Genomic DNA, 26,380 nt, shown 5'->3' with positions numbered 1-26,380 from the left:
TTTCCATTATAAATTTCTGTGTTTACATAGTTCATGCAGTCAGTAGTTTTTTTTATCACCAGGCAGAAATATTCCTTTTTATAAGAATAATTATACCATAAATGATTCTTGAATGTTTATAGAAATGTATTAATTAGCATAGTAGTAATCAGAGTTTATTTGTAGAGGATTTTGTAGATTTTCAGACATTGCGACTAAATAACAATATCAGTATGACTCAATATTTAGACTTTAATCTATGAAAAAAATTGTAAAACTAAATCGCACCTGTACGGGAATATGAAATGAGTGAAATTACACTTTTCAATAAAATTGGTTGCTTAGAGATTTATAAATAGAGGATTTGTAAGGATTATATTCAATATATTGTGTGAATCAAGCTGCACTGTTGAAAAGATTCGCGCTGGTATGTTTGCACCTAGTGTGTTACTGTAGAAAATTAACTACGATAGAGCGACAAGTTCTACATTGGTCCTAAGATTTTATCTTACCCTTACAATAAGAACAGGATGTTTTCCTCTGACAATCTGGGGTAGCAAACCGTTTTTCTTTTTGTATAGTCCCTCGTGAATTGTGTAAAGATAAAGCTTGGTGATTCAAATATTTTTGTATTTGGAACACTCCTTTTGTATGAAAGAGGGCCTTTGTAAAGGGTTAAGTTTTGTGTGAAAGCATATAAATTCAACACAGCAAGACAAATATAATAATCACAAAACATTAAACACATAAGTCACATGAGAAAATTAACTTGTAAAAAAAAAAAAGCCATTTTTTTTTTGATGCCATTCAAATTTAAAATGTGAATTAATTTTATATTTTTAAAAATATAATTAATTCACTGTCTGAAATGTTAAATATTCGTGTAATAATAGTTGATGCAATGGTAATATAAAAAAAAAACAATGTTAAAATATTCATATGGAGACAGATGTTACATTAAACTATATGTACTTGGGTATTTAGGTGAAAGTATGATATTGGTAATATTATGACTACACAAACTAGATAAATAGCAATGAAATAAGGCATTTATGTAGTCAAAAGAAAAAATGTACAATTGCCGTTAAAAAGTATAAGATACTTTCTGTCAATTTTTTAGGGATGACATGTGTTTGTTTTGCTGAAGTATTATTAACTTTGACATTTAGAAAAAAAATCAGATAATTGACAGTCTAATTAGAAACTGTATAAACCTGCTCTCATCTATATTGTGTAGTTTTTGAGAAAATGTCAGCATCTTTTAGCTACTGTTTGGTTTTTTGCTCATAATGTGAACGAGTGCTTTAAAAACAAAGTCCATACTTCATCTTTTTATAAGTTTTGTGTACTTTGATGAAAGCCATTTATATAACACAGTATATTAAAATAACAGACATTTGTATAAATTTTTTAACTTCAACGGAAATTTTGATAGGATGTAATACGCTATTAAAACATTTTCATATACGTCTACATAATTTAACTGAGCATTTACTTTCACTTTAAGTAATAAAATTCTTCCACATTATTAAATTGGTATGCTAATTGCTTGATTGGTCATATTAAAAGCTTTCAACACCAGGGCTCAATCGCTTATTTTCACATCAATTTCATTTTATTTACTGATGTATATATTGTTACATACAGAGTAATCTTGACTTTGCACTGGAGCTAATGTAACAAATGAGATATTTAAGAAGATGCGGAATTCAAAAGCATTCCTTAAATTCTTTTTTGTGTGGGTAATGTAAGATACAAATATCTTCTGAATGGAATAGTACAAAACCTTACATTAAATTAAGTTCTTGTTGTTGTTGTCTATTTTGTTCAGTTATTCATTTATTCTTGTTTTCAAAATGTAGGTGTTTTTTAATTGTAAAAACTTATGACATACTCACTGGTTTTCTTGACTTAGCTGTTTTCTGTTCTCATTCATCATTGTTTTATTTTTATCTGAAATGTAAGGGTACTGATTAGCCTTATGAAATCATGGTATTAAAGAAACTAAAAAAGTTGCACAGCTGCAGAGTAAGTTTGCTGTTCAGATTTGAATTTCATGTAATTTGATTTACTAAAATTGAAGTAGTACTCTAGTTAATAAAGACTCGCTCAATGATCTAGTGTTGTAGAGCCAATCCCTAGAAATCTTATCCCACTTCCTGCTTGATGGGTTTTTTGGTTCTGTGTCAAATAAGAAAGGTTTAAACAACAGGCCTTGAAACAATGTATTTGTTTCATAGTCATAATTGTAATGTAGTCTGTTAAATTTTGGTCAAATCCCTTACGAAAATGAAATATGGAAACAAGCTGGCATTAAGCTGAAAGGTAACTGTCAATGATCTGGCAACAGTCTGTCAAAAAAAAAAGGTAACTGGAAATAATCTGACTCCTATATGGGAACAAACTTCCAAGAAAAAAGTTTAGCTGAAAATAATATGGACACTATTTCCATATTATTTCCATTTTCTGGGAATAATCTGCAAACTAATGACAATAAACGGGCTCATAACAATCAGCATGTAAACACACTGACAATATTGTCACTTGTTTCCAGTGTCTGGAAGAAATCTGGCGGAAAAGGGCAAGAAACGGAAATAAAAAACATAATTTCTATAATCAAATTGAATAAGTACTGTTACCAGCTTGCATACAAAAACTTAAGCAAAAAATGCTATTTTGGAAAAAGGGGTTTAAATTTTTGGAAAAAAGTATAGTTATGGACCTGTTTAGTACATGTCAGGTCAATGACATTGAACAAGTGTGTAATTAGTTTTCAATCTATAATTTTGTAAAAAAAAAAAAAAAAAACATAGGGCATGTCCAATAACTTCTATTCTTTGAATAATCGAGATAAAATTACATAAGTGACAATATTGTATGGATTTTCTTTTCTGCCTGACAGTACACTGGATATAAATTTACTCAGAGCAGTTTTCTGACAATGCACTGGCTACACAATGGCAATACACTGGCAATATACCCATCTTAGCAATTTTCACAGCAAAAACAAATATTACAAGACACCTTATCAAAAGGGTCGAGAGTTGCATTTTTCCCTCCAAAACTTTTTTTCAGTTTTCAATAGTTTTCCAGCATTGATGGGCACATTGAAAAGTACTTTTTCATCTTTTTAAACATTTTACTTGTTTTCATGTAACACAGATTCTGTCCGCAACAAGTATTTTTGCTAAACAGATACAGAAATTTTAAAAGTCATGTATTTTCGCTACCCTGTAAAATTAAACTTGCAAAATTTACCATAATCTTTGTCAAATTTCCTTTGGTTTCAATATTATATTATTGATAACTGAAATTTTTGCAAATCTTAATTGGTATTAAGATTGAGTCACAAGCAAATGAAGGTTTTAAGTCACATTAAAATTCATATTAAACATTAATAAGGATAAATAGAAAAAACATATGTTGACACTAACTGGAAACAAACTTCCATACACTGACAATGCTATGAAAAATACAATGGTAATAAAGAAAATTTCCTGGGGGGAAAAATAAAAAAAATTAGTAACACTGATTTAGTAAGCGATTATTGGGATACTAGTCCATCTTTAGCTCAGTAGGTAGAGCGTCGATCTACGGACAGGGGGTCGCGAGTTCCATCTTAGGACGGGGCTTGTTCTTCCGTGACTATTTGATAAATGACACTGTGTCTGAAATCATTAGTCATCCACCTCTGATCATGTGGGAAGTTGGCAGTTACTTACAGAAACAGGTTGATACTGGTACAGAATTCAGAACACTGTTAGGTTAACTGCCCCCTGTTACATGACTGAAATACTGTTGAAAAACAGCATTAAACCCAAAACAAACAAACAAAACTAGTCCATCTGCTACACTAATGTATACCCCCTGTTACATGACTGAAATACTGTTGAAAAACGGCGTTAAAAAACCAAAACAAATAACACTAAGTATAAGTGCTCATAACTTTGTACTGCATAAAGGATTAGTTAAAACTTTAAATAATGATAGTTTGCTAAAGTGTTTCTCTTGTCCATGTAAGAGCCTGGCATATTGTGACTGACTATACACTGACAATACAATGACAACACACTGGCAATATGCCAGTGTGTTGTCAGACAAATATTTCCAGTTGACTGGCTGTGCACTGACAATACAAGGACAACAGACTGGAAAGTCCAAAAAGCCGCTTGTTGTCAGTTGTGTATCCAGTGTGTTGCCAGATTGACATTGCATACCAGTTTGTTGCCAGATTGTTGTCAGCGTTTATTTCCAGATACCTCTATATAATTTAGCTCCTTCAAATAGTTTTATATGAAAAATCAATGAAATTTTGTTAAAACGTCATTACAAACATCACTGACAACAAACTGTATATAAACTGACAGCAGACTGGAAGTTAAATTTTACAGCTGGTTTTCAGGTCTGGAAATCAGCTGACAAGCACATGGACACATGATGGTTATTCAGTGGCAACACACTGGATCAGTTTATTGTCAGCTCTGGAAATAGGCTGGCAAGTAACTGGATTTTAGAGTATTAATGACTGGAAACACACTGGACATAAACTGACCACACACTGACAATAGGGAAGGTTTTTCATAAGGGATTGCACATAACACAAAGAACACTATTAAAAGCATATTTTGCTTTCAGATAATTACAATAATAACGTATAATAATGCCAATCCTATATGTTGATGGATATAAGATACTTTAATTAATAAAATGATAGGTAAAAAGTCCACTAAGTGTCACAGACTTACGTGATAGAGAAGTTTTTGCCTTGATTCACAGATTCTGTGTCAAATAAGAAAGATTTAAACAAAAGGCCTTGAATGAAGGTATTTGTTTCTGATCATAGGTAGTATAGTCATCATATTTCTACTATTAAAAGTGGGTCATATTTCTGTAGGGTCCAGTGATATCACACAAGACAAAGAAAACTATTCATTACATTGTATTTACAAAATTAATAATAATGTTTAATAATGCCAAACAAGACAAAGAAAACTGTTTAACACATATTTACTAATAATGTTAAATAATGGATTATGCCATGTGGATGGATAAAGATACTTTCATTAATATGGTATGTAAAAAGTTCACTAGGTGTCACAGACTTTACTGATAATGTTACAGAGAAGAGGGTTTTTGTCTTGATAAGCCTATAATAGCTCTAGCTGTTTGAGATAATGTTACCATCCACATTAAGATAGGTGTCCATTGACATTGTCAGTATGTTTTATACATTCTCATGAAAATAATTCATTTTTCTCTGAGGTATTTTTCCAGTTGAATTGAAATTTTGGTTATTTCAGGTAAAAAATCCATTGAAATAATACCTCTTCAGAATGTTTCTATAGGTATATGAATGATAATAATTGTGCCTTTTGTTTTGAAAAATATTCTAGTGAGTGGAACAAGTTTCTCTTCACCTCAAGATGAATTCTGTGTTTGTATCAGATTTTGAGCGATTTTGTTGCATCATCTGTTTGGCTAGGTCTGAAATAGTTTGACTGATTTCTGCCCTATTTTAAAATTGAAATTGATGGAGTTTTGCATATATTGAAAAGCGACACTCCTTATACCTCGGCTAACAATGAAAAGTGGTGTCTCCGTGTAAAGTTTTGCCAAGGGGAATATGGATTAGACAACCAAGATGTTTATCATGAGAAAATATCTCCATAAGTTCATACTGACTAACTTGTAATTTACATTTTTCTGTTGATACCTGTATACTATATTGTGTCTTTTATTGTTGAAGTCCTGACACCATTTCAGCAATACAATAAATTTATTTTAACATTTTGTGCAAGAACTGATACAGACACAGGTATAATATCATATATTCCTGTATGTAAATTTATTATTTGCTTGCTGTATGTTTTTCAGATGGATCGGCACCAAAGTTTAAACAGACACCGGTTCACGATGTTGTAGCACTGGTAAACGGATCGCATAAATTCCTGTGTAGAGTTAAGGGCACCCCGAAACCTTTCCTTGTCTGGTACCATGGAAATGAAATGCTATCACAAAATGACAAGTAAGTTTTTGGCCAAATAATCTGTATATTTAATGGAGTACTGTATATTGATCACTGTTCTTTCTTTGACAAGTTGCAGTTGTTGCAGTCTCATACTAGGAATGTCTTGTGCACATGGCAATTTAATGGTTGATTAGTACCCACAACGATATTGATGACATTTACTATAAAGTCTGTGTACCCACCAGAAATTATTATATATCTATCGTTTAGATATTGTCTTTCCTACTAGTTTCTTCTATTAAACAAATTAAATGTGTACTAATTTCTTGTTTTTTAAATTACATGCTAAGTAAACATTTCTCTTCTAGAATAAAGATGGGGAAGTATTCCATGCAAATTAGCAACTTGAAGAAATCTGACAGTGGAGAATATTCGTGTAAGGCTTCAAACACTCACGGTGTAATCTGGGGAAACTTCACCCTGCAGGTTGTCCAAAGTGAAGGTATGACATCAATGTTAGAAACTGTTCTAGTCTTGGAACCAAACAGATTCATCACTTGTTTTAAAAGCACACAATTGATGATGATTAATTTTCACATCTTCCAAACATCAGATTATTTGTAAGCATATTTTTTTATCATTTTATTAAAAAGTTCTGGGTCACCTTAAAGAAATGGTTCATTGAAAGGAAAAACAGTTTTCTCTGCTGTACAGTGTATTGCTGTTTTACTTTTAAAACTGTGTGCTTATTTTGAATTAGTCTGTGTTCTGACCCTGTGTTTTAGTCACTGCAGCTATTAAAATTTTGTATAATTATGTCCATTTTCTTGCCAAAAGCACTAGATAATTAGAGCCAAGAAAGATGGTTAGAATAAATAAGAGAAATGATTAAAAAGTTTAGAAAAAGAGTATCTAGTCTGTTGCCAGACAAATTTTGAATGAGCAAGGGTAGTTTAAAGGTGTTGTGATTAATACAAAGATGGATGACACAATGGCAGTGTATAAACTTTGTGAGTTATTATTTTACAGAGGATGTGAAGGTCCCAGACCAATATGATTATTCTCAGGAGGATAAAGATGAATTTGCTGATCTAACAGGTAAGTGTTCCCAAGTGAAGTCAGGTAAATCTTTGCTGATCTAAAAGGTTTGTGTGCAAGCCTTTCTCGGTTTATGCAGAGTATCTGAGTGACTTTAAAGGGATATGACCTTGTTAGGGATGTCTGCTTGTGAACAGATCGGTTCTGACTGTCTGTGCCTCAGTCGGAACAGCAGTACAGTGGTAGCAAGTTTGATCACCTCACAAGGCAGCAGTACTCTGTTACAATTTTATGGAATACCACAATGACATTCATTCTTCCCTCTGCAGCGTTAATACTGTAGGAACTCAGATCATTGTTATTAACCCTTAGCCTGCTGCAGGCGAATTTAACAGCCTTTGCAAACAGCTTGGAATCAGATCAGACGCCGATTAATCGGCGTCTGATCAGGTTCCAAGCTGTTTGCTACTCTGACAATATTTCTTCCAATTTTGGAGCAAATTGAATGAACTTTACAATTTTAGCAGACCACATTTCCAGCAGACGACAATTTATCTAGCATGCTAAAGGTTAAATAAATGAAGTGACATTAAACCCAATATCGAAACAAAATGCTGCTGTCAAATAATTCATCAGTTTGATTTTTCTCAGGGTGTGGCTAGTTTTCATCAGAGCCTATTTCCTTGCAGTATTTTGATAGAAGTTAAACAATTTTAAAATGGAGCTGTGCAGGAATTAGATCAGTCAGTTAGTATAGCACATGTGTTGTATCAGATTTATACACCATTATTGAGGCTGGCTCCACAATGTTCAAATTATAATTGAAGAGGACTGTTCTGTTACAGCTCACATAATGTAACATTTTTAGGTCAAACTATTTATTTAATCAGTTAACCAGATCTGTATCTTACATTTATATCAAATTATATTAGTTTCCAAAATATAGTTATAATTACAATATTTAAATTGTTTCTTTTGTTGTAACAACTGTGTTTCATAAAACAAATTTTGTAGCAGTTTAAAGAGGTAGTACTGAAATGATAAAATAATGAAATACATGAAAACAAAATATATTTAATTATAAACTTTATTATTTGTTTAGGGCCTCCAGAGTTTAAGAAAAGGTTGAACCAAGTAAGATTCCTGGCTAGAGCAGCAACAGGTTCAGTAGACTTTGACTGTGATGTTCTTGCATACCCAACAGCCAGGATATCGTGGTGGAGGAACGGAAAGCAAGTTAAAGCAAAACCTGGAAAGGTACATAGAACTGCAGAAACCAAATGCTGCACCTCAGTGGTAGAGAAAGTTTTCGTCTTTGCTACTTCAAATATGTAAAACTAAATGATGAAATGCATCTAGAAACAGATGTAGGATTTTTAAGCATTGTCACCAACTTTGATTTCATGACTTTTGACCAGAGATCAGTTCTAGTAATGCATTTAGCAGTTGCTGGTTCATTATTTATATTGTTTAGTCCTAGTTTTTCCTTGTTCAGCAGATTAGCAGTAAAAACATTAATATTTAGGGGCAAAGTTTGAACTCTGACCATAATATTTAAAGGCCAAGTTTATGTGTATTAAGTGCCAGTTGTTGCCTGCTAGCCTAGCGCCAAAAATAAATACCATGTGTTTCTAATTCTACAAATCCATTCTGCTAATGCCTTTTGGATTGAAGATAATGCTTTTTTGTAAAGAATATCCCTTCCTGGTTTAGTTAATCCATGAAGAGTGTACATGGATGTCTCTTGTTTCTCAAAATACAATATTGTTTTTATCAAACAAGTTCCCACACTAGCATGCTTTCTATAGATGCTGGCATGTAGCTAGTGCTTAAGGATTTCTTTATAAGTTGAAAGAAATTTTAACAATTTTATATATCATGTTTGAGAGCATATATTTTTTGTATATATTTTTTGACAGAATTTAATATTTGCCAAATTCAATATATTTAATGTTTTCAGACATTCTTTATGTTTTAAAAGGTAATAGGGGCTTTGCACTGTTAGTGTCAAGTCTCCATATCCTTAGCCCCAGATAGCTCTTTGGTGTAGTAAAAAAGTTTAAAGTAAAGCGTGAATTAACTTGGACTTCTTATTTAAGCATCTTTTGTTTAGACTGGTGTTAATATCGGGAGTGATTTTCAGGTATAAAACATGCATTGACTAATGCCCCTAAATATTTAGAGTAACAAACAGGCCAAGTTAATTAGGTTATAAAGTTTTCTATGATATATAAGTTGAATTTTGATGTGTTCGTACCAGATGTTCATTAGCTTCACACAAGACTGTGTTGTTGGCATGAAAGTGAAAAATCAGAGAAGGTTTACTAAATGAGGCGTAATACATTCAGTGAACAATTGCCGTCCCAGACTTCATTTATATCTGGCTGCCTTCAAAAAAATAATATTTTCACTGAGTGCTGGTTTTGGAATGAGAAGTACATGTGTTTGGCTCAGTAGGAGTTCATCAATGTAAAAAGGGAGCTTTCTAAGCACTTGAGTAGCAGAGACATCCCACAGACACAATGTACCGATTTTCAGGATGATGCTGAGCAAAGTTTGCTTTGTAAAGGCAAAATGGAAAACATTCAGTTTTCAGTGTTGAAAGCTTCAATGAAATAATTTTTCGTTATTTTAAGTGGTCTGTTTTTAATTAGATTTATATTTAAAAAGATGCAATAATGAAGTTTTTGTAATATAACTTCCGCCTAAAAGATATTCTTTTATAATCAGCGATAATTCCTGTTACTTGTCGTGTGATATGAGTAGTGGAATAAGTGATACTTTCTGTATTTTCAGTATATTTTTGATGGTTACAAACTGAAAGTAAAGTCGCTAGCATTGGAAGACCAGGGCAATTATACATGTGTGGTGCGCAATGAGTATGGCTCTGTGAACTGGACAACCAGATTGGAAGTTCAGCGTAAGTGCTTGCCAGAATTGTCCAACTTAATATCATGCATCATGGAATGGTCAAATTCAGTGCTATTACTACACTAAATGGAATATTCCAATTTAATATCACATCCAGTAATAGTTATTGAAAAAGATTCCTCTCTTTTAAAAAAAAAAAAAAAAATAATTGCATTTCTGACTTTATACTGAAGGAATAAAATATCATCCACTAAACATTTATGTTAAAAGTGCTTTTGCAAATATTGTTAAGTCCTCAGTTTAGGAATAATTAGACTCACAAACACGCACACATGCACACAAACACACACATACAAAAATTGATTATCATAGGTTTTCAGGAGGTCTAAAAATGCACAAGTAAAATGAAGATGTCTTGCTTGAGATTTTGGCACACTGGCACACCTGGTAGCCATCTCTCAAATTCAAAATTATTTGCAGATTGCTAATTACGCTTGCATTACTCTATATAACCCAGGTGCATTAAAACTGACATGCCAAAATCTACAGGAGAAATTATATCAGAAATTATAGTAAATCTTCCAGTATTTAGATGCCGTTTAGAAAGCCGTAAAATTTCATTTTGCTAGATGAGCAAAGCAATTTGTCAAAGTCCAATTACCAGTGTAAATTATTCAGATATTTAAGTGGAGATTAGTCTTTATGTCAAAAACGATGTGTGGACACTCATTTTAATCAGACAGAAAAGCTTCCTGTATGAAAATTATTCATGTTATAAGTATTTAACCCATGCCTTGCTAAATTTCTATAATGAACTTGTCCATCTGTCAATTTGGACAGTACCATTAACTTTTAAAAGGGGTGCTAAACATAAAGATACTGACTGAATGGCGAACAGTGCAGACCATGATCTGTGCAGGCTTATCATGATCTGCACTGGCCGCAAAGGCAGAATCACCTTTAATTGTATTTGTAACCACCAGCCAGTCAAATAGTTTTAGGACATTTAAATGAGGAATGATACTGTAATACGGAACAGTCAGTCAAAAATCTTAGTTATGTCTCTCTAGGTCTCTAATACTTGGCGTGCACCCTGCCCATAATACTCGCGAGAGGTGTGAGGCAGTAATCATAGATAGATAGATAGATAGATAGATAGATCAGAGTGAATAATAAAGGAAGTCCGATATTGAAGACAACTCTGCATATGAGCCGCGCCATGGGAAAACCATCATAGTGGCTTTGCGACCAGCATGGATCCAGACCAGCCTGTGCATCCGTGCAGTCTGGTCAGGATCCATGCTGTTCACTAACAGTTTCTCTGATTGCAATAGGCTTTGAAAGCGAACAGCATGGATCCTGACCAGACTGCGCGGATGCGCAGGCTTGTCTGGATCCATGCTGGTCGCAAAACCACTAAGTTGGTTTTCTCATGGCACGGCTCATATTAATCTCGGAATATTAAGGTTTAAAATTATGAATAAAGATTTTAAATCTGTCTTGACAGAGTAGGAAGATGATTTTTCATTTAGGCATGTAGCTTTCCTAAAATTTTATAAGTTCTTGTAATTTGTTAGTTACTACAATGAAGAAAAAGCAGGGGGAAAAAACAGGGTGATCCAAATCGGGTGTTAGAAATTTCTCCCAATTCAAAGTAGCTTTATTTATTGCTGGTGTAGAATAATGGTTTGTCTGTAAGATTTTGTATATCAGTAGGCATAAAAATGGAATGAAAGAGTGAACATGTGCTGATATCATTATTTTACAGTATTGAGAAGATTATCCTCCTGCAGGGATAAAAAGCCACAAACATTTCCTCATAAAACCTCAATTTAGCCTCATTAGATATTTGGCAGGTGCTTGCTTATACTAGAATACTTTTCTCATTGTTGCAGCATGATTTCTATAAAATGTCTTTTATCTTCGTTGAGGGATGGTAATCTGAATTAAGTTCCATTGTAAACAGTGGATAAATTTAATATTATATTTAATTAATAGCTGGTGTCTTGACTTGTGTCAGAGTTTTCTATTGTACTTCCTTATGAAAAATATTGTAAGAAGAGAAATAAAAAGTAATTTAAGATGTGGTAGAGTTGCTGATTGACAATTTATTTGCTGAATTCTGAAATTCTATATGTGTGACATTTATCCATAGTTTATATTAGGCAAAATATCAAATTGATTTAAAAAATAAATAAATTCTGAACTCATAAAAAATTATTTTAGGTTTAATTTGTTCCTAAGCATTTTAAAATAGTGATTTGACAGTCATATTTTTACTGGAATTTCAATAATATTTCAGCTATTATGTTTACAGTGTTGCTACATTGACCACGAAATCAATCTGTTCACAGCCCCCTGTTTTATGAAATATTATTTTACCAAGTTATTTAATATTTTTTAATATTTAAAAGTTGAAATTACTGTTTATTAAACTAAACTGGATGAAATTTCCAGAGCGGGTCAAATACAAACAGTCAATAATGGTTTATAAGTCTGTCATCAATACATGCCTTCAGTACCTACCAGATAAATTTACTCATAGCCATACTATTCACAAACGTAGTCTAAGATTAACTGACTCAGAACTTAACTTGTATCCACTTAAACCAAGGTTAGAACTTCTTCGAAAAAGCTTTGAATACTCGGGAGCAAAAATCTGGAATACACTGCCAAATGATGTCCTTCAGGTCTTGCAAGCTTTAAAAGTAAATACATAAGTCATTGGAGAATGTCTTCTATAGGTCAAAGTTCATAAACAATAACATTAAAGTGACGTATTCAAATTTTTGTAAAGTAATTCCAAATTTTGTTTATAATAACTTTATTTATGTTGTTGTCTTGTAAAGTCGTCGAAATTGTGAGGTGTTATGTTTATATCTATTTCCTTTGTTTAAAAATTTGTCATGAAGCATCTCTGCATTTAAGGTTGTTTTTGGTCTCTCTTTAATAAGATTGTTTACATGTAAATACCATGTGATTGTCATTTTCAACCTCGTGTTTTGTTTCATTTTGTAACATATAGTACATTATTGTAAATATGTGTTTTGTATAAAGGTCACAGGGAAGATTGGGCTAGACCTAACTGTGTCACCGCTATAAATAAAGTATTATTATTATTATTGAATATTTTTTATATTTAAAGTTCAAAATAATGATTGATACCTGTTAGTCAAACAGACTAGTTAAGTTTCATTCAGCCAGTCTAATGATTTAATTTTTAAAAAAATCATATGATTTAGATTGATAAATACCAGTTATTTGAGCTTTCTTCTACATAATTTAAATTATGATTTTGATGGAAACAGGGATCTCTGACTTTGAAGATTCATTTTTACTTTTCTCTATTTGATTATACTCCAAATTAAACTAGAAAAAAAAATTTTTCTTCAGATTTAATTGATGAAAAGAAAGTAATGGATTATTTAAAAAAAAAAATGCAAGATGGAGTATTGATGGTGGACTCCTTGCCACTCCACATTATCAAACATTTCTCTAGAATAAATGTAGAATTTTTTGGCACTGAAGAAGTTGTTAGCAGATACCGTGTTGTCATAAATCATAATAGATCTCAATGTAATTGGACAGTTGAATGATACCTTGATCATACTCAGATATAAAGTTGGCTTAAAGCTTCAGTAAAAACTAGCTTGTTTTCATATTAATTTCAAGTCAGATACAAAACTTTGACTGGATTACAGCTGTCAGAGCCATAAGATATAGTTGTGTTACTTTCAACTCAAGTTATTGCAATTTGAATATCTTAATTTTGTTTATATGTTTGTTTTTTTTGTTACAGAGAGAATTGCTATTGCACCAATAATGGAAGATGTCAAAAACCAGACAGCATTGATCGGCACCAATGTCACTTTTACTTGTCAAATAGTGATGAGTGATTCCCAGCCACTCCTACAATGGCTTCGGCACTTCAAGAAAAATGATTCATTCGTAAACGAAAAAGGAGAGCCTTATGTACAGATACTTCAGGTGAACAGAAAATTCTTTCTGCTGTCTTAGTTCTCTTTCCAGTCATCAGTGAATTGTTTGTGACAGTCTGTCTGTGAAATTTGTTAAATCCTTAGAGACTCTGCTATAAGTAGTTTGACATTTCACTTGTTTCGAAAATGATTCAAAAGTTAATTTTGTGGTTTAAAACATTTTTTCTAAAGTGTACAGAACAAATGAGGCTTTCAAAGATTTGTTGATGACTGGAAGTTTTGTTTTTAGAAACATGTAACTTGCAGGTGATGGGTAAATTTTAGTTTTTATGGAATTCCAGGTTTATATTCATACAGCACAGTGGTACTCAATTACACTATTCTGTTTAGAATTTTCATAAATGAAATTTTGGAGGGGGGTGTAATTACCATATTGCTATAGCTTTCAATGTTCGCAATAAAGGCCATTTTAGGAAATTTAATATACATCATTCTTTTAAGTTTTAAGACTTGTTGGTGCAATTAATGTATTTCGTTAATGCTTTTTATATCTATATTGTTTTGCAAATATGCACTTTTTGTAATGTCAAATACAAATTCTGAAAATAATGAAACAAAGTCGTAGTAATTGATGTCGCAGAGTACACGTAATATTAATATATAGTAGATAAAGGATTTTTATTCTGTGTCTAATTTTCACTCTATTAATACAACAGAGCAGGTGTTTTCTTCTCGATAAAAATAAGGGTTTGAGAAGGTTTGTGTTAAAAGCCTTTTTTTGAAATATAGTACTGTCAAAAAGGGTTTGTCTAGGTGTTTCAAAAAATGATTTTACAGTGATTGATTATGTAGATACTAGTACCTGAAGGGAAGCCTTTGAAGTGAGGTCTTTATCAACGAAGTGGATCACACTACTGTTGTACATGTATAATGTATTTATATCTTTGATAATTTATGCATACAGGGAGAACCACAGAAGGTATAATACTCTTAAAATTGTTGAGAATGCCTGCAACAAAATCGAGTCTGTCTTTGAATGAAAATGTGATTGATTGATTGGTAGCTATAAATAGAGTTGTGATCATGTGATTCGGTCATGTGACACCTGCATGGAAGCTAACTGCAACCCTCCCATTTCACTGTGCAGGTCTGTTGATAAAAGTGTGTTTTTCAGCGTTGAACTTGTCTTGTACTAAATTTTACATGCATATATTTTTATTTGATTTGTTTTGCTTTTTTTTGTTTTATTTTTGTATTATTTTGGTTTTCTCACCATTGATAGATGTCATATAGCTACTCCTGTGTATAAACAGTATGGAATTATTGTAGGTGCTCATTAGTTGAATAGACTTTTTCATAAACAGAGACAAAAATAGTGGGGGGAGGGGGGTGAATTCAGTCTGATTTAAACCAACTTACAAAATAGGTGAAATAAAAAAAAATCTGATCACTCTATACAGGGGTAGCATTATATATTTGTGTGTTGTACATTTGCTAAGTATTGTAGTCCCCATAATTTAGACTTGCCCCATTAGTGATGGATAAGGCATGGACTTTTAGTGTGGACAGATACATAAATGAGCCGTGCCATGGGAAAACCAACATAGTGGCTTTGCGACCAGCATGGATCCAGACCAGCCTGCGCATCCGCGCAGTCTGGTCAGGATCCATGCTGTTCGCTTTCAAAGCCTGTTGGAATTAGAGAAACTGTTAGTGAACAGCATGGATCCTGACCAGACTGCGCGGATGCGCAGGCTGGTCCGGATCCATGCTGGTCGCAAAGCAACTTTGTTGGTTTTCTCATGGCGCGGCTCAAATATTGTCATCACTGACTAAGTACTGATGAAGATTTATGTCATTTGCACTTGGATGACTTTAACTGTTGTATGTATTTTGAATGTCAGATATGTTTCGTCCTCCCAAAATGACTATTAAGTAATGAAAATCTTAGAAGCAAGCAATTGATTGTAAATTTCTCATGTTTCGAACTCAGTTCTCCTAGAATTGAGATGATTTTACAAAGAAGTATTTTGCAGGACATGTGCAGTAATAAAAAATACATTCCCCCCCCCCCCCCCTATTAAGTATAAAAAGTTATTTTGCTCCTGAATGATGAAGTATCTTTTTAAAGATACTTTTTGTAAATAGATACTTTTAGAACTGTTATCTCCAATTTTGAATAAACAAGTAGAACGAGTTAGAAATAATTAGCAAATAAAACTGGAGTTTGGTAGCTGACTTACACAAACTTGACTAAAAATGCATCCTTTTCTGTGGTATACTAAATGCATGTTCTATCAAAAATGAAATAACCTTAATATTTAATATGAAATTGGAATATTTCTCATTGACAAGAAATAATATAGATCTTTCTAAAGTAAAATCAGACTTGTAATTTTTTCTGTGTATTTACATGTAATGGTATTTTAGACACACTTTCAAAAATAGTAATTCTGTTTATTAGCATTAGGTTTTAGGCAGTTGTCTTTTTGTAAATAAATCTTTATATCATCCTGTCTTCTGTTGTTTTACAGTCGTCTGGATTTACGAGTACTATTGACGACCCGCAGCACCTCGTTCTACGCAATGTAACAAAAGAAGATCAAGGCTGGTACACTTGTTTGGTTGCTAACACTGTTGGTATGAACTATAGGAGTGCATGGCTCACTGTACTCAATGGTAATTTTCACCTGCTTCATTTAGTCTACATTATACACCAGTATACCCAGATACTTTAACAGTAAAGGAAAATTGTAAGAATCTTTCAGTATTCACCATGCCAATACGTCGCATTCATAACAGATAACCTATATGTTAGAGATATTCACAACTGTTTCTAGCAGATTATTTTTGCATGGTAAATAGCACTGTACTTTTAAATTCAGTAATTAAGAGTATGTTATTATGTGCTCAAAATCTTGTTTTAGAAACAGAATTCGAAGTGTTAAAGGAGGAGAATGGTACACTTACCTCAGCATCAAAAATGAATCATAACCAGAATGACAAGGTTCCCCGGCAGACAGTCATTTTCATCGGAGCGAGCTGTGCGGCAGTCGTTATCCTCTTTATTGTTATTGTTGCTGTCGTCTGCAAGTTCAGGAGGAAACCAAAATACAAATATGCTGATGTGAAGAGAGTCATTGTCATGCGATCTGTGAGTTTAAATTCTATTATTTGCATATTTTTTTCTATTGAATTGTTAGTTGGTGTGTTTAATGTTTCTTGAATGCCAAATTCAGATACTGTTATGTCAATTTTATTCATACTAGCTTTTAATATTACCTTTTTCAACATGCAGCATTAAGCTGTGTTTAAAAGTTTATTTTTTGAATTTTTAAGTATGTATTTCAGCATTCTTGTTGTTCCCTTCAAATTTTTATCTTGCTTTTTGTGAACAGAATGATTTATACTACCCTGACCATCCAACTGCGGAACCCATTGGCTTTCCTGAAGTAAGAATTGAAGGTACTGGTCGACGCCGTAGGTTCTCCTCAGATCTTACAACTGCGTCGGAATACGAATTGCCCCTGGACAGTAAATGGGAGTTTCCAAGGGATCGTCTTACACTTGGCAAGGAGCTTGGATCCGGAGCATTTGGTGTGGTGCGATCCGGAGAGGCTGTCGGCATCAATAACAGACAAGGTTCAACTACTGTTGCCGTAAAAATGCTGAAACGTGAGTTCATTAAAACAGTTCTTTTAGTGCATTCATGTGTCATAATTTCAAAGAAAAGAGTTAAAAGTTTATATTGATATGCAATATCCTTTATTAGCTTACTTTGTTACACTATAAGTTTTGCAAATTAGTGTGTGCTGTATTTTATAAAACATAATGCAACTTGGATTTTTGCAGATATAAGAAGTGCATTGGTAGGAATCCTAAGATATTAATATGAACATTCTTTTATGATGTAATAAGAATATATATTGTATACATTAAATTTTGTTGATTACAGAAGATGCAACCGACCGAGAGATGACCGATTTGATGGTTGAAATGGAGATGATGAAAATTGTACGAGGGCATAAAAACATTATCAATCTACTAGGATGCTGTACACAATCGGGTATTTATTTTGAGAAATTATTTGATGTCATGGAAATAAAATTTCTTGGTCAGTGTTGAAACCTGTGTTTGCATGTAGATATGACTTCATTCAATTCAAAATTTAAGTCTGAAACATGTAGTAATTCTATTTCATTGAGATTTAATTTCATGGATAGACTCGACAAAAAAGTTCATGAAAGTTACACACTTGCAAATAATACGATTGCACTGTACATTTCAATCCTTCTGTAACATATCCATATCCATATTCTGCATTAGCCATTATCACAAAAGTAACTGAAAAGTTTCTTACGTTTTTAGATTTTTTAAATTGTCAGAATGAGGCTTGGAAATTTTGAATAATTACAAAGTACATGTTTGTATTTTCAGGTCCGCTGTATGTGATAACAGAGTTTGCACCAAATGGTAATCTGAGGGATTTCCTTCGCAGCCGACGGCCGTGTACAGACTACGAAAAACCATCTAGCTTTAATATTACAATGGACTATGAAAAACCACTGATCCAAGAAAAACCGTTAACGGAAAAAGACTTGATTTCATTTGCTTATCAAATTGCTAGAGGAATGGAATATTTGGCATCAAGATTGGTGAGTAAATTCTTCAGACAGATATCGTCTTAAATACAACATTGATAAAAAAGACTTTTCGGGTGAAATAATTTGCTGAAAATTTGTCCAACATTCTTTAAATATTTTGATTACTTATCTGTCTTACCTTGTTGAATGATGCTTACAGTGTAGGTATTAAATTGACACTCAAATTTCATGAAGTAAAATTTTTATTTCAGTGTATTCATCGGGATTTAGCAGCGAGGAATATTCTTGTAGCGGAGGATTATGTACTCAAGATTGCCGACTTCGGCCTCACAAGAAACCTCTCCGAGGTTGATTACTATAAAAAGAGTGGTGATGTAAGTGTTTCTTGTAGCACTTATGGTGACATGTTTCTTCTATATTAACACTATTATACATGTGACAAGACAGATCTTACCGTCACTGCTTTATCTTTAATAATGACAACACTTTATTGCACTTCAGTATTTTGGCAGTGTGTAAATGCTTTATACTTAGCAAAGTTAAATATAAACCTGAAAGTCGATTTCTAAGACTTCAACTCTGGAAAACCCAATCTCCAACAAGTTCCAATATTCTAGATGATGGGGACATGTTTAGCTCAAAATTTTTTATTTTATTTTTTTTAGACAAAAATGCAAGGTTTTGACAATTGTCACAGTTTGTTGTTAGCATTGATTGAAACTAGATTGTTGGCATTGAAAGTGATTAAGATTTCTGTTAAGGTTCCCTTTTTCTTTAACGCTATGAGAACTATAGCTTACAAATTTCATTCACTTGTTTATCATCAGTCAGTTAGGAAGTAGGCAAAGAATCATAAATCTCACTAGCATTCTGTCAGAATTGGCTTTTTTTGTACTTTATTGGTGAGAGGTTTTGTTTGAAACTTTTTACACTTGTATATTATCTTCAGATGTGGTAGTAATTCAAGAACTGTAACTCTCTTTTATTTTGTCAGAATTATGGCCCTTTTAACTGTGAAAATTGGTATTTCTGTGAATGTTTTTTTGTAAAGGTCCATTTTTCTTGAATATTGTAGGAGCTATAGCTTTGAAACTTCCTTGTTTTTTTTTTACCATCAGTAGGCGGGCAAGAAGGCCAAGAATCGTAACTCTTTCTTTTGTATTACTTGGAGTTGTGCACTTTCAGACTAGTGTCACTGGCTGGTACCCACAAATAATACACTTGAAATTGACCAATGGCAACATTGTATTTAGAAACAGGTTTCAAAAGCCAGTTTGATTTAAGCATGGAACCAGTACTGGTTGGGAACCATTTTCCGGACACATTTTCATATTTCGGCTCCATCATTCCCTAAAAAAATATTTGACATAAATGAAGCCCACACTGCACAAACTTCAGCTCCTTCCACGTCCGATGTTGTAATCAGCATCGCGTTGTGGCGTAAAATATGGGTTCCATGGGGCCTCAAATGGGGTCACTAAAATAAGTTATTTTTCCCGTCAAGTAAACCAGTATCCGGACAAATATTTTGACGGTGTTTTGTTTTTAACTTGATATCAAAATAAATAATTAAACTAGTTTTACACATTTCTTTGTCATTCATCTTTTCAAAATTGCACATGAAACATAATTCGCCGTTCAATAGCAGCTACGAAAGCAAACCGAGGTTGACTATAAAAAAACTCGAATTTCGTCTTATACGAATTCTTGATAATTCCAATAGATATAGAATAAAATTAGTGCAAAAATCGACATCCCTGCATCTTATATAACTTTTAGCGTGACATTAAAAGTAGAACATGTTATCAGCAGACAATCATTATGTAGTTTGATTATTTCTACCCCACTTGATATCTCGGCATGTGTGAACTACTGCGCATGCGCAATGCTATCTTCATGCCCCGTTAAGACAGAAAGTTGTTTTGTCAACGCAGGTGAGTTATCATCAAAAACCCAAACATTATACAGCCTTATAAAATAGTGGTTTGTTGTAGACATGAAGAACAAACATCCAAATGATCTAGATGAAACAATTACATGAATAACAACGAAATAAAGCGGATATTACATGTGTCCGGAAACTGGTCCTGTCCGGAAAATGGTTCCCAACCAGTACTTGCTTTACTGATTCTGAAGAGACAACATTCTTCAAACTAGTTTCAAAATTAAGATGAAATAATGTAAAGCTAATTGGTAGAAATTTTTAGCTCGACTATTCGAAGAATAAGTAGAGCTATCCTACTCACCACGGCGTCGGCGTCGGCGTCACACTTTGGTTAAGTTTTTCGTACCAGTCCACATTTTGACAAAGTCTTTTGAGATAAAGCTTTGAAACTTTCAACACTTGTTTACCATCACCATGGCCAGTTATAGGCAAGAGTACATAACTCCATCATGGATTTTGGCTGAATTATGGCCCCTTTCGACTTAGAAATCTTGGTTAAGTTTTTCGTACCAGTTCGTATTTTGACAAAGTCTTTCAAGATAAAACTTTGAAACTTTCAACACTTGTTTTACCATCACCATGGCCAGTTATAGGCAAGAGTACATAACTCCATCGTGGATTTTGGCTGAATTATGGCCCCTTTCGACTTAGAAATCTTGGTTAAGTTTTTCGTACCAGTTCGTATTTTGACAAAGTCTTTTGAGATAAAGCTTTGAAACTTTCAACACTTGTTTACCATCACCAAGTCCAGTTATAGACAAGAGCACATAACTCCATCAAGGGTTTTGGCTGAATTATGGCCCTTTTTTACTTAGAAATCTGGGTTAATATTTCGTACCAGTTCATATTTTGACAAAGTCTTTTGAGATAAAGCTTTGAAACTTTCAACACCTGTTTAACCCTCACCATAAACCAGTTATAGGCAAGAGTACATAACTCCATCGTGGATTTTGGCTGAATTGTGGCCCTTTTTGACTTAGAAATCTTGGTTAAGTTTTTCGTACCAGTTCATATTTTTTGTAAAGTGTTGACATATGGCTTTGAAACTTTTATCACTTGTTTAGTATAATATTCTTATCTGTGGGAAAGAGTACATAACTCTGTCATCTATTTTGGCTGAATTATGGCCCTTTTTGGACTTTGAAATTGGTTCTGTTTTCATACAAGTCCACGTTTTGTCAAAACTTTTTGGACATATGGCTTTTAAACTTTGAACACTTGTTATCATTATGATTTCCATCTGTAGACAAGAGTACATAACTATTTTGACTGAATTATGGCCCTTTTTGGACTTTGAAATTGCCATTTAGTGCAAGACTTATCGAAATCAAAGAAATACAGGAACATTGTTTGTCTAATCTATTTATTTCTTTTGTCTGAATATCTGTGGAAATATTTTGACCCCATTCTTCAATCAATTCTTCGAATAGTCGAGCACGCTGTCATCAGACAGCTCTTGTTTCATTTGACCCTTTTATTTTTTTGAAAACATTGCAAAAACATGATAGTTTAAAGAAACAAAAGGCACTAGGTCCAGTTCTGTTATATTACCTCTGTTGAGCAGGTAGTGAATACAAAGTCCCAAACAGGATAGAGAAAAGTATCTGATTGTTATTATAGGAAATCTTCCAGAGTTAAGCAGTAGTCAATTGGTTACAGGAAAAACATTAATGTTAACTTTAAAAATTGGATACACATGGTTGTAATACTTTATTGGCTAGAGTACCTGTTGAATGTAAGCTGGCAAACATTCCTCTCTGCATTCTAGAGTCATTAACAGGCCACACACAATTATATATAGCAGTCATAATATAATAAAATCATCACTTTCTAGCTCACAGTTATTGCCTTGTTATATTTTTGGTATGTAATAAGGCAGATACTGTAAGATTTGTGAGTGAATTGGAGTGTTTTGTTTGGTCGTGTAAAAATAGTGTCCAAATTCCATTTACCTCATGCTGCTTGCCTAAGTATAGGTAGTATATAAGCTTTTAAAGCCTTTCTTTGTCGATCTTTAGATCCACATGCTATTTTATGCATTTTTTTTCTGGGAGTTTTTACAGCAACTGTTAACCGATTTGATTTGTGGTTATTTTATTTTTTGTGATAATTGATAAAATAGCCACAGATAAAAAAACAAAAACAAAAGTACATTCTTGAGTGGGAGATTTGAGTGCAAATTTGAAGCAGTCTTTTATATATGATGGCCTTTTTTCAGGAATGATTATCTTTGAGTATTGTTGCAGTTTGCATAACTGTAAATACTTATAATACTTGCAAAGTAACAAAACAGAATTATATAAACTTACTGTTATTGAATGGTTACGATGTATATTTTAGGGTCGATTACCTGTAAAATGGATGGCTCCGGAAGCATTGTTTGATCGTAGATACACCACAAAGAGTGATGTTTGGGCCTATGGTGTCTTATTATGGGAAATTTTCACTCTCGGAGGTAACCCCTATCCATCAGTTCCAGTAGAGGACCTGTTTGATTTGTTACGGAATGGTCATCGGATGGAAAAACCACCATACGCATCAACGGAGATGTATCAGATCATGTTGAATTGTTGGAATCAGTCACCAGGCTTACGACCGATGTTTACGAATTTGGTGCAAGACATCGATAGAATCCTTACATCTAAAGCCGGTAATGGGGAGGTATGTAAACCAAAGTTTTATCAGGTGATTTGGAACTTTTTTCCCCAAAAAAGAAACTTAGTGTGTTCTTGACATGAACTTGTTTACTCCTTTAATGAAAGTTGTTCAAATTACTTTTAATGAACTGCCTATAGGCATATGCAGTTTTGAGTACTTAACCTGTTTTCTGATGTTTAAGAAAAATGTTTGCCTGAGACTGATGGACTATTTTGTTTGTTTTTCAGGAATACCTTGACCTTGAACATTTTGAAACTGTGCTAATGAGCTCGTCAGACAGTCAGTATTCTTCTATGTCTCACAGTACAGCGAACAGTGAAAGTGACATAAGTAGTACGATAGTCTAGTATACAGGTTCGCTGTTATATAGTTTCTAAATCCAAAGTGTTGATGCTGCATTTTCACATGTTTTCAAGTGTTTCAATGTTACAGTCGGTGTGATGTGTAGAAATAAACACTGCACTGCATGTTAGCCTAGAGTTCTGAAGCTTGAAACAGACTATATGCCAACAACTTCGGAAAAGGACTATAACTGTGTAACAGTGGATGAGCCTTTAAACTAGATTTAGAGTTGTATTTCCTTACATAGGAGTCTCCAGTTGATACATGTCTTTTCCAAGTAGTGAATACTATGATGTATCGCTGTCACATCTTCTACACAGTTATCATTACAGCTGTGTTATATGTTAACATAGTGCTAACACAAAATATTGAATAGAAGGATGCAGTACACACGGTTGTGAAAGTCTTAAGTGTTGCAGCACTCCCTGTGCTGTGGTTGTGATAAGCTTAGGAACAAAACTATAAACATTCTATTATAGTGCTGTATACAGCAACTGTTAAAGACAGTACTGTTTGTTATGCTGAATCCATGGTACCAGAGACATAGCTGTAGGTGACATCATGCACAGACAGAAGCCATGATGAACAATTAAACTTCTTACCGGAGATATATATGTGTGTTGTTTATAAGACAAGGAAACAACGCTACAAGACGTTAGAGGAGGAGAGTTAAATATGGTTGTGTTCTACAGACAGATCATTTATGGCCTTGGTTTTAGTATTTTGTTTATAGGAGGTGAAACTTTATTGTGTTCAGGGACAGTATATAGAAACTTTAGTGAAATATAGTGAACAGAAAACTTTATTGTTGTACAAGTTTTATTATTTTCTATAAATGTGTTCATGTGAGGAGATTTTCCTTTTTTTTCGCTGTTGCCATAGAAACAAAAAGTCATAGCTTGACTTAAATGTAGAACAAGTTTTCTGACATTATGTTTTGTTTTTTTTAATTTTTTGAAGTTTTCGACAACAAATGGCAGGTTGACGGAATTTATAGTCTTTGTCATTGTTACATTTGAAGATTTCATGTTCTTCAAAACCCATGTTTTATCTTTGAAATCCAGTTAATAATATTTTTCTAAGTGCTTACTTGTAAATTGTATTTTATGTCTTTGTACAGTCTTTGCATCTGTTCTCGGATTGTAAATTCATGCTGCAAACTGTTTAAGCTTAAAAGCACATGAAACTACTCATAATCTTTAGATGTTCTTTCTTGTTAAACAAATTTAAACTGATTTCTAAAGTTAGTTTCAAAATATTTCGGAAATCTGTCAGACTATCATGATCCATCAATATTTACTAAATCTTGCTGTCTTTGCAAATTGTGTAGTTTACTGGTATGCGAAACGGTTAATAAATTTTGGACGGCATTTCATTGGTATCGTTTTTTTTTTTAATCCAAAAGGAAAATTGGATAATTATTATGTATGAAATTACTTTTTGATAAACAGGTGTTTCAAAAGCAGAAAAAGGATTTTTTTTTGGCAGTTCTGAATTTTGAATAAGATTAAACTCAGAATTATGTAATATTAGCTGGCAGTGAGTTTTTTTAGAGGCTTCAATTTGCGTATTTTGTAAAATCTTTGATAGTTTAAGGCAATTGATATACTTAAAAAATTTCGGAGGATTTTTTTTCCGAGTGGATGGATTGTATTTAATTGCATCTGTATTGTATAAAAAAAAGTCTTGAAGTTGAAATATCGTGGTTTGTATTAAATGCTGTTACTGTTTTTTATTTTACAAATTTTATGAAATGCTTGTAATATTTTTATGATTAAAAAAGTTTGTACATAGAAACATGTAACAGTTCACTGTCTAAATAAAACAGAAAACACAATTTTTAAAATAAATTTTACTACAGTTTCATCATACTCCAAAATACAGGAGTCCCTAATACAGGTGGTATGTGACTTACAATCTGATTTTCATTTGGAATCCCAGACGGATAGACAAGTTTCCTGAGAATTTTCTGAAAAAATTTACCTTTAACTCATGTCATACTGTTCAAAAGGAAATCATTTTTTTCTGCAAGAGAATCAGATATTCTACTATATTATATTCTTATTATCTTCCCTAGAAATGTTCTTTTTTTGAAACAATAAAAAAACGTGTGTGATACTGATGATCCGGGTTATTTTAATGTCTTGTTATAAATAATCATTGAAGATATTTAATTGTCTTTTACCATTTTATTGTGTTCCTTTTCATAAATTGTCATTGTACCAAAGCAAAAAAGTGAGAAAACAATAATTATTAATCCCGTTCTATTGTATATAGTCATTAAAAAAAATGGCTAGTCCCAGATCACAAATTAATAGAGCCAAAACAAATAAAGGAAGTGCATTAGCCCAAAACTGACAAATATACTTGTGCAATGAAATATTGAAGAAATAATCCAGCATTACCACTTGGTGGTTATACATATGCAGTGAAGATGGTAAGGATGTTCTCGATTGTCATGATTCCTATATTTTGACATTGTGCATTATCTATTGTCAGCGGTACGCACCGTGTCTGTTTCTGTGGTTTATATACACTGCCAAGGCATTCTTTTTGTTCAACTATGTGTTCAAACCGTCGGACGATTCTGTTCATCAAACTACTTCAATTTAGATTCATTCAGTTACACTTGCAATACCTAACAAAGTCATCTTAAAAAGCATAGTTCTGTTACACAAACCCTGTGTGAGGTGTTAGATAAGAGGAAAATTTAAACTTTATCAATCATTTTTGACATTTATTTTGTAAAAAAAAAAAAAAAAAACAAAGTTATCTTGAATAATATAATTATGTGCCATTGGTGGAAAGGCTTTATATAGTATATTATATAATATCAAAGTTACTAAGGCTAATAGTTTTAACGATCAAATATGTCAGCAAAGCATATCAGCTAGAATGTACACACATCTTTACGAAAAACTTAATTTTTATCAATGTCCACAGATAGTGCCATGTTGCACCCGGTTTACGAGTTGAAACTTTAATGCTTTGAATGACAACATCATGATTTCTTCTTTGATTCCTATAACAAATAGCC

The 26,380-nt window shown here is 32.9% G+C and overlaps 1 protein-coding gene across 2 annotated transcripts in view; it reads left to right on the top strand.

Annotated features, from left to right (window-relative positions):
• LOC123546561 (fibroblast growth factor receptor 2-like) overlaps positions 1 to 23,955 on the top strand; it is a 42,038-nt gene extending 18,083 nt beyond the window's left edge. The window contains exons 3-17 of one of the 2 annotated variants that reach the window (XM_045332949.2): positions 5,854 to 6,004; positions 6,316 to 6,449; positions 6,977 to 7,045; positions 8,088 to 8,242; positions 9,782 to 9,905; positions 13,656 to 13,843; positions 14,759 to 14,773; positions 16,329 to 16,473; positions 16,722 to 16,948; positions 17,193 to 17,469; positions 17,750 to 17,860; positions 18,232 to 18,449; positions 18,650 to 18,772; positions 22,684 to 23,004; positions 23,229 to 23,955. In XM_045332949.2, coding sequence (XP_045188884.1) covers positions 5,854 to 6,004; positions 6,316 to 6,449; positions 6,977 to 7,045; positions 8,088 to 8,242; positions 9,782 to 9,905; positions 13,656 to 13,843; positions 14,759 to 14,773; positions 16,329 to 16,473; positions 16,722 to 16,948; positions 17,193 to 17,469; positions 17,750 to 17,860; positions 18,232 to 18,449; positions 18,650 to 18,772; positions 22,684 to 23,004; positions 23,229 to 23,348 — 2,378 coding nt within the window. In that variant the 3' untranslated portion in view covers positions 23,349 to 23,955. The remainder of the gene's footprint in view (positions 1 to 5,853; positions 6,005 to 6,315; positions 6,450 to 6,976; positions 7,046 to 8,087; positions 8,243 to 9,781; positions 9,906 to 13,655; positions 13,844 to 14,758; positions 14,774 to 16,328; positions 16,474 to 16,721; positions 16,949 to 17,192; positions 17,470 to 17,749; positions 17,861 to 18,231; positions 18,450 to 18,649; positions 18,773 to 22,683; positions 23,005 to 23,228) is intronic. The other variant, XM_045332951.2, reaches the window with a different exon arrangement.
• Positions 23,956 to 26,380: the final 2,425 nt, after the last annotated feature.

Source organism: Mercenaria mercenaria, chromosome 9, assembly GCF_021730395.1.
Source record: "Mercenaria mercenaria strain notata chromosome 9, MADL_Memer_1, whole genome shotgun sequence".
NCBI lineage: Eukaryota > Metazoa > Mollusca > Bivalvia > Venerida > Veneridae > Mercenaria > Mercenaria mercenaria.
The sequence above is the reverse complement of the archived record's forward strand: the minus strand, read 5'-3'. Positions and strand labels throughout refer to the sequence as shown.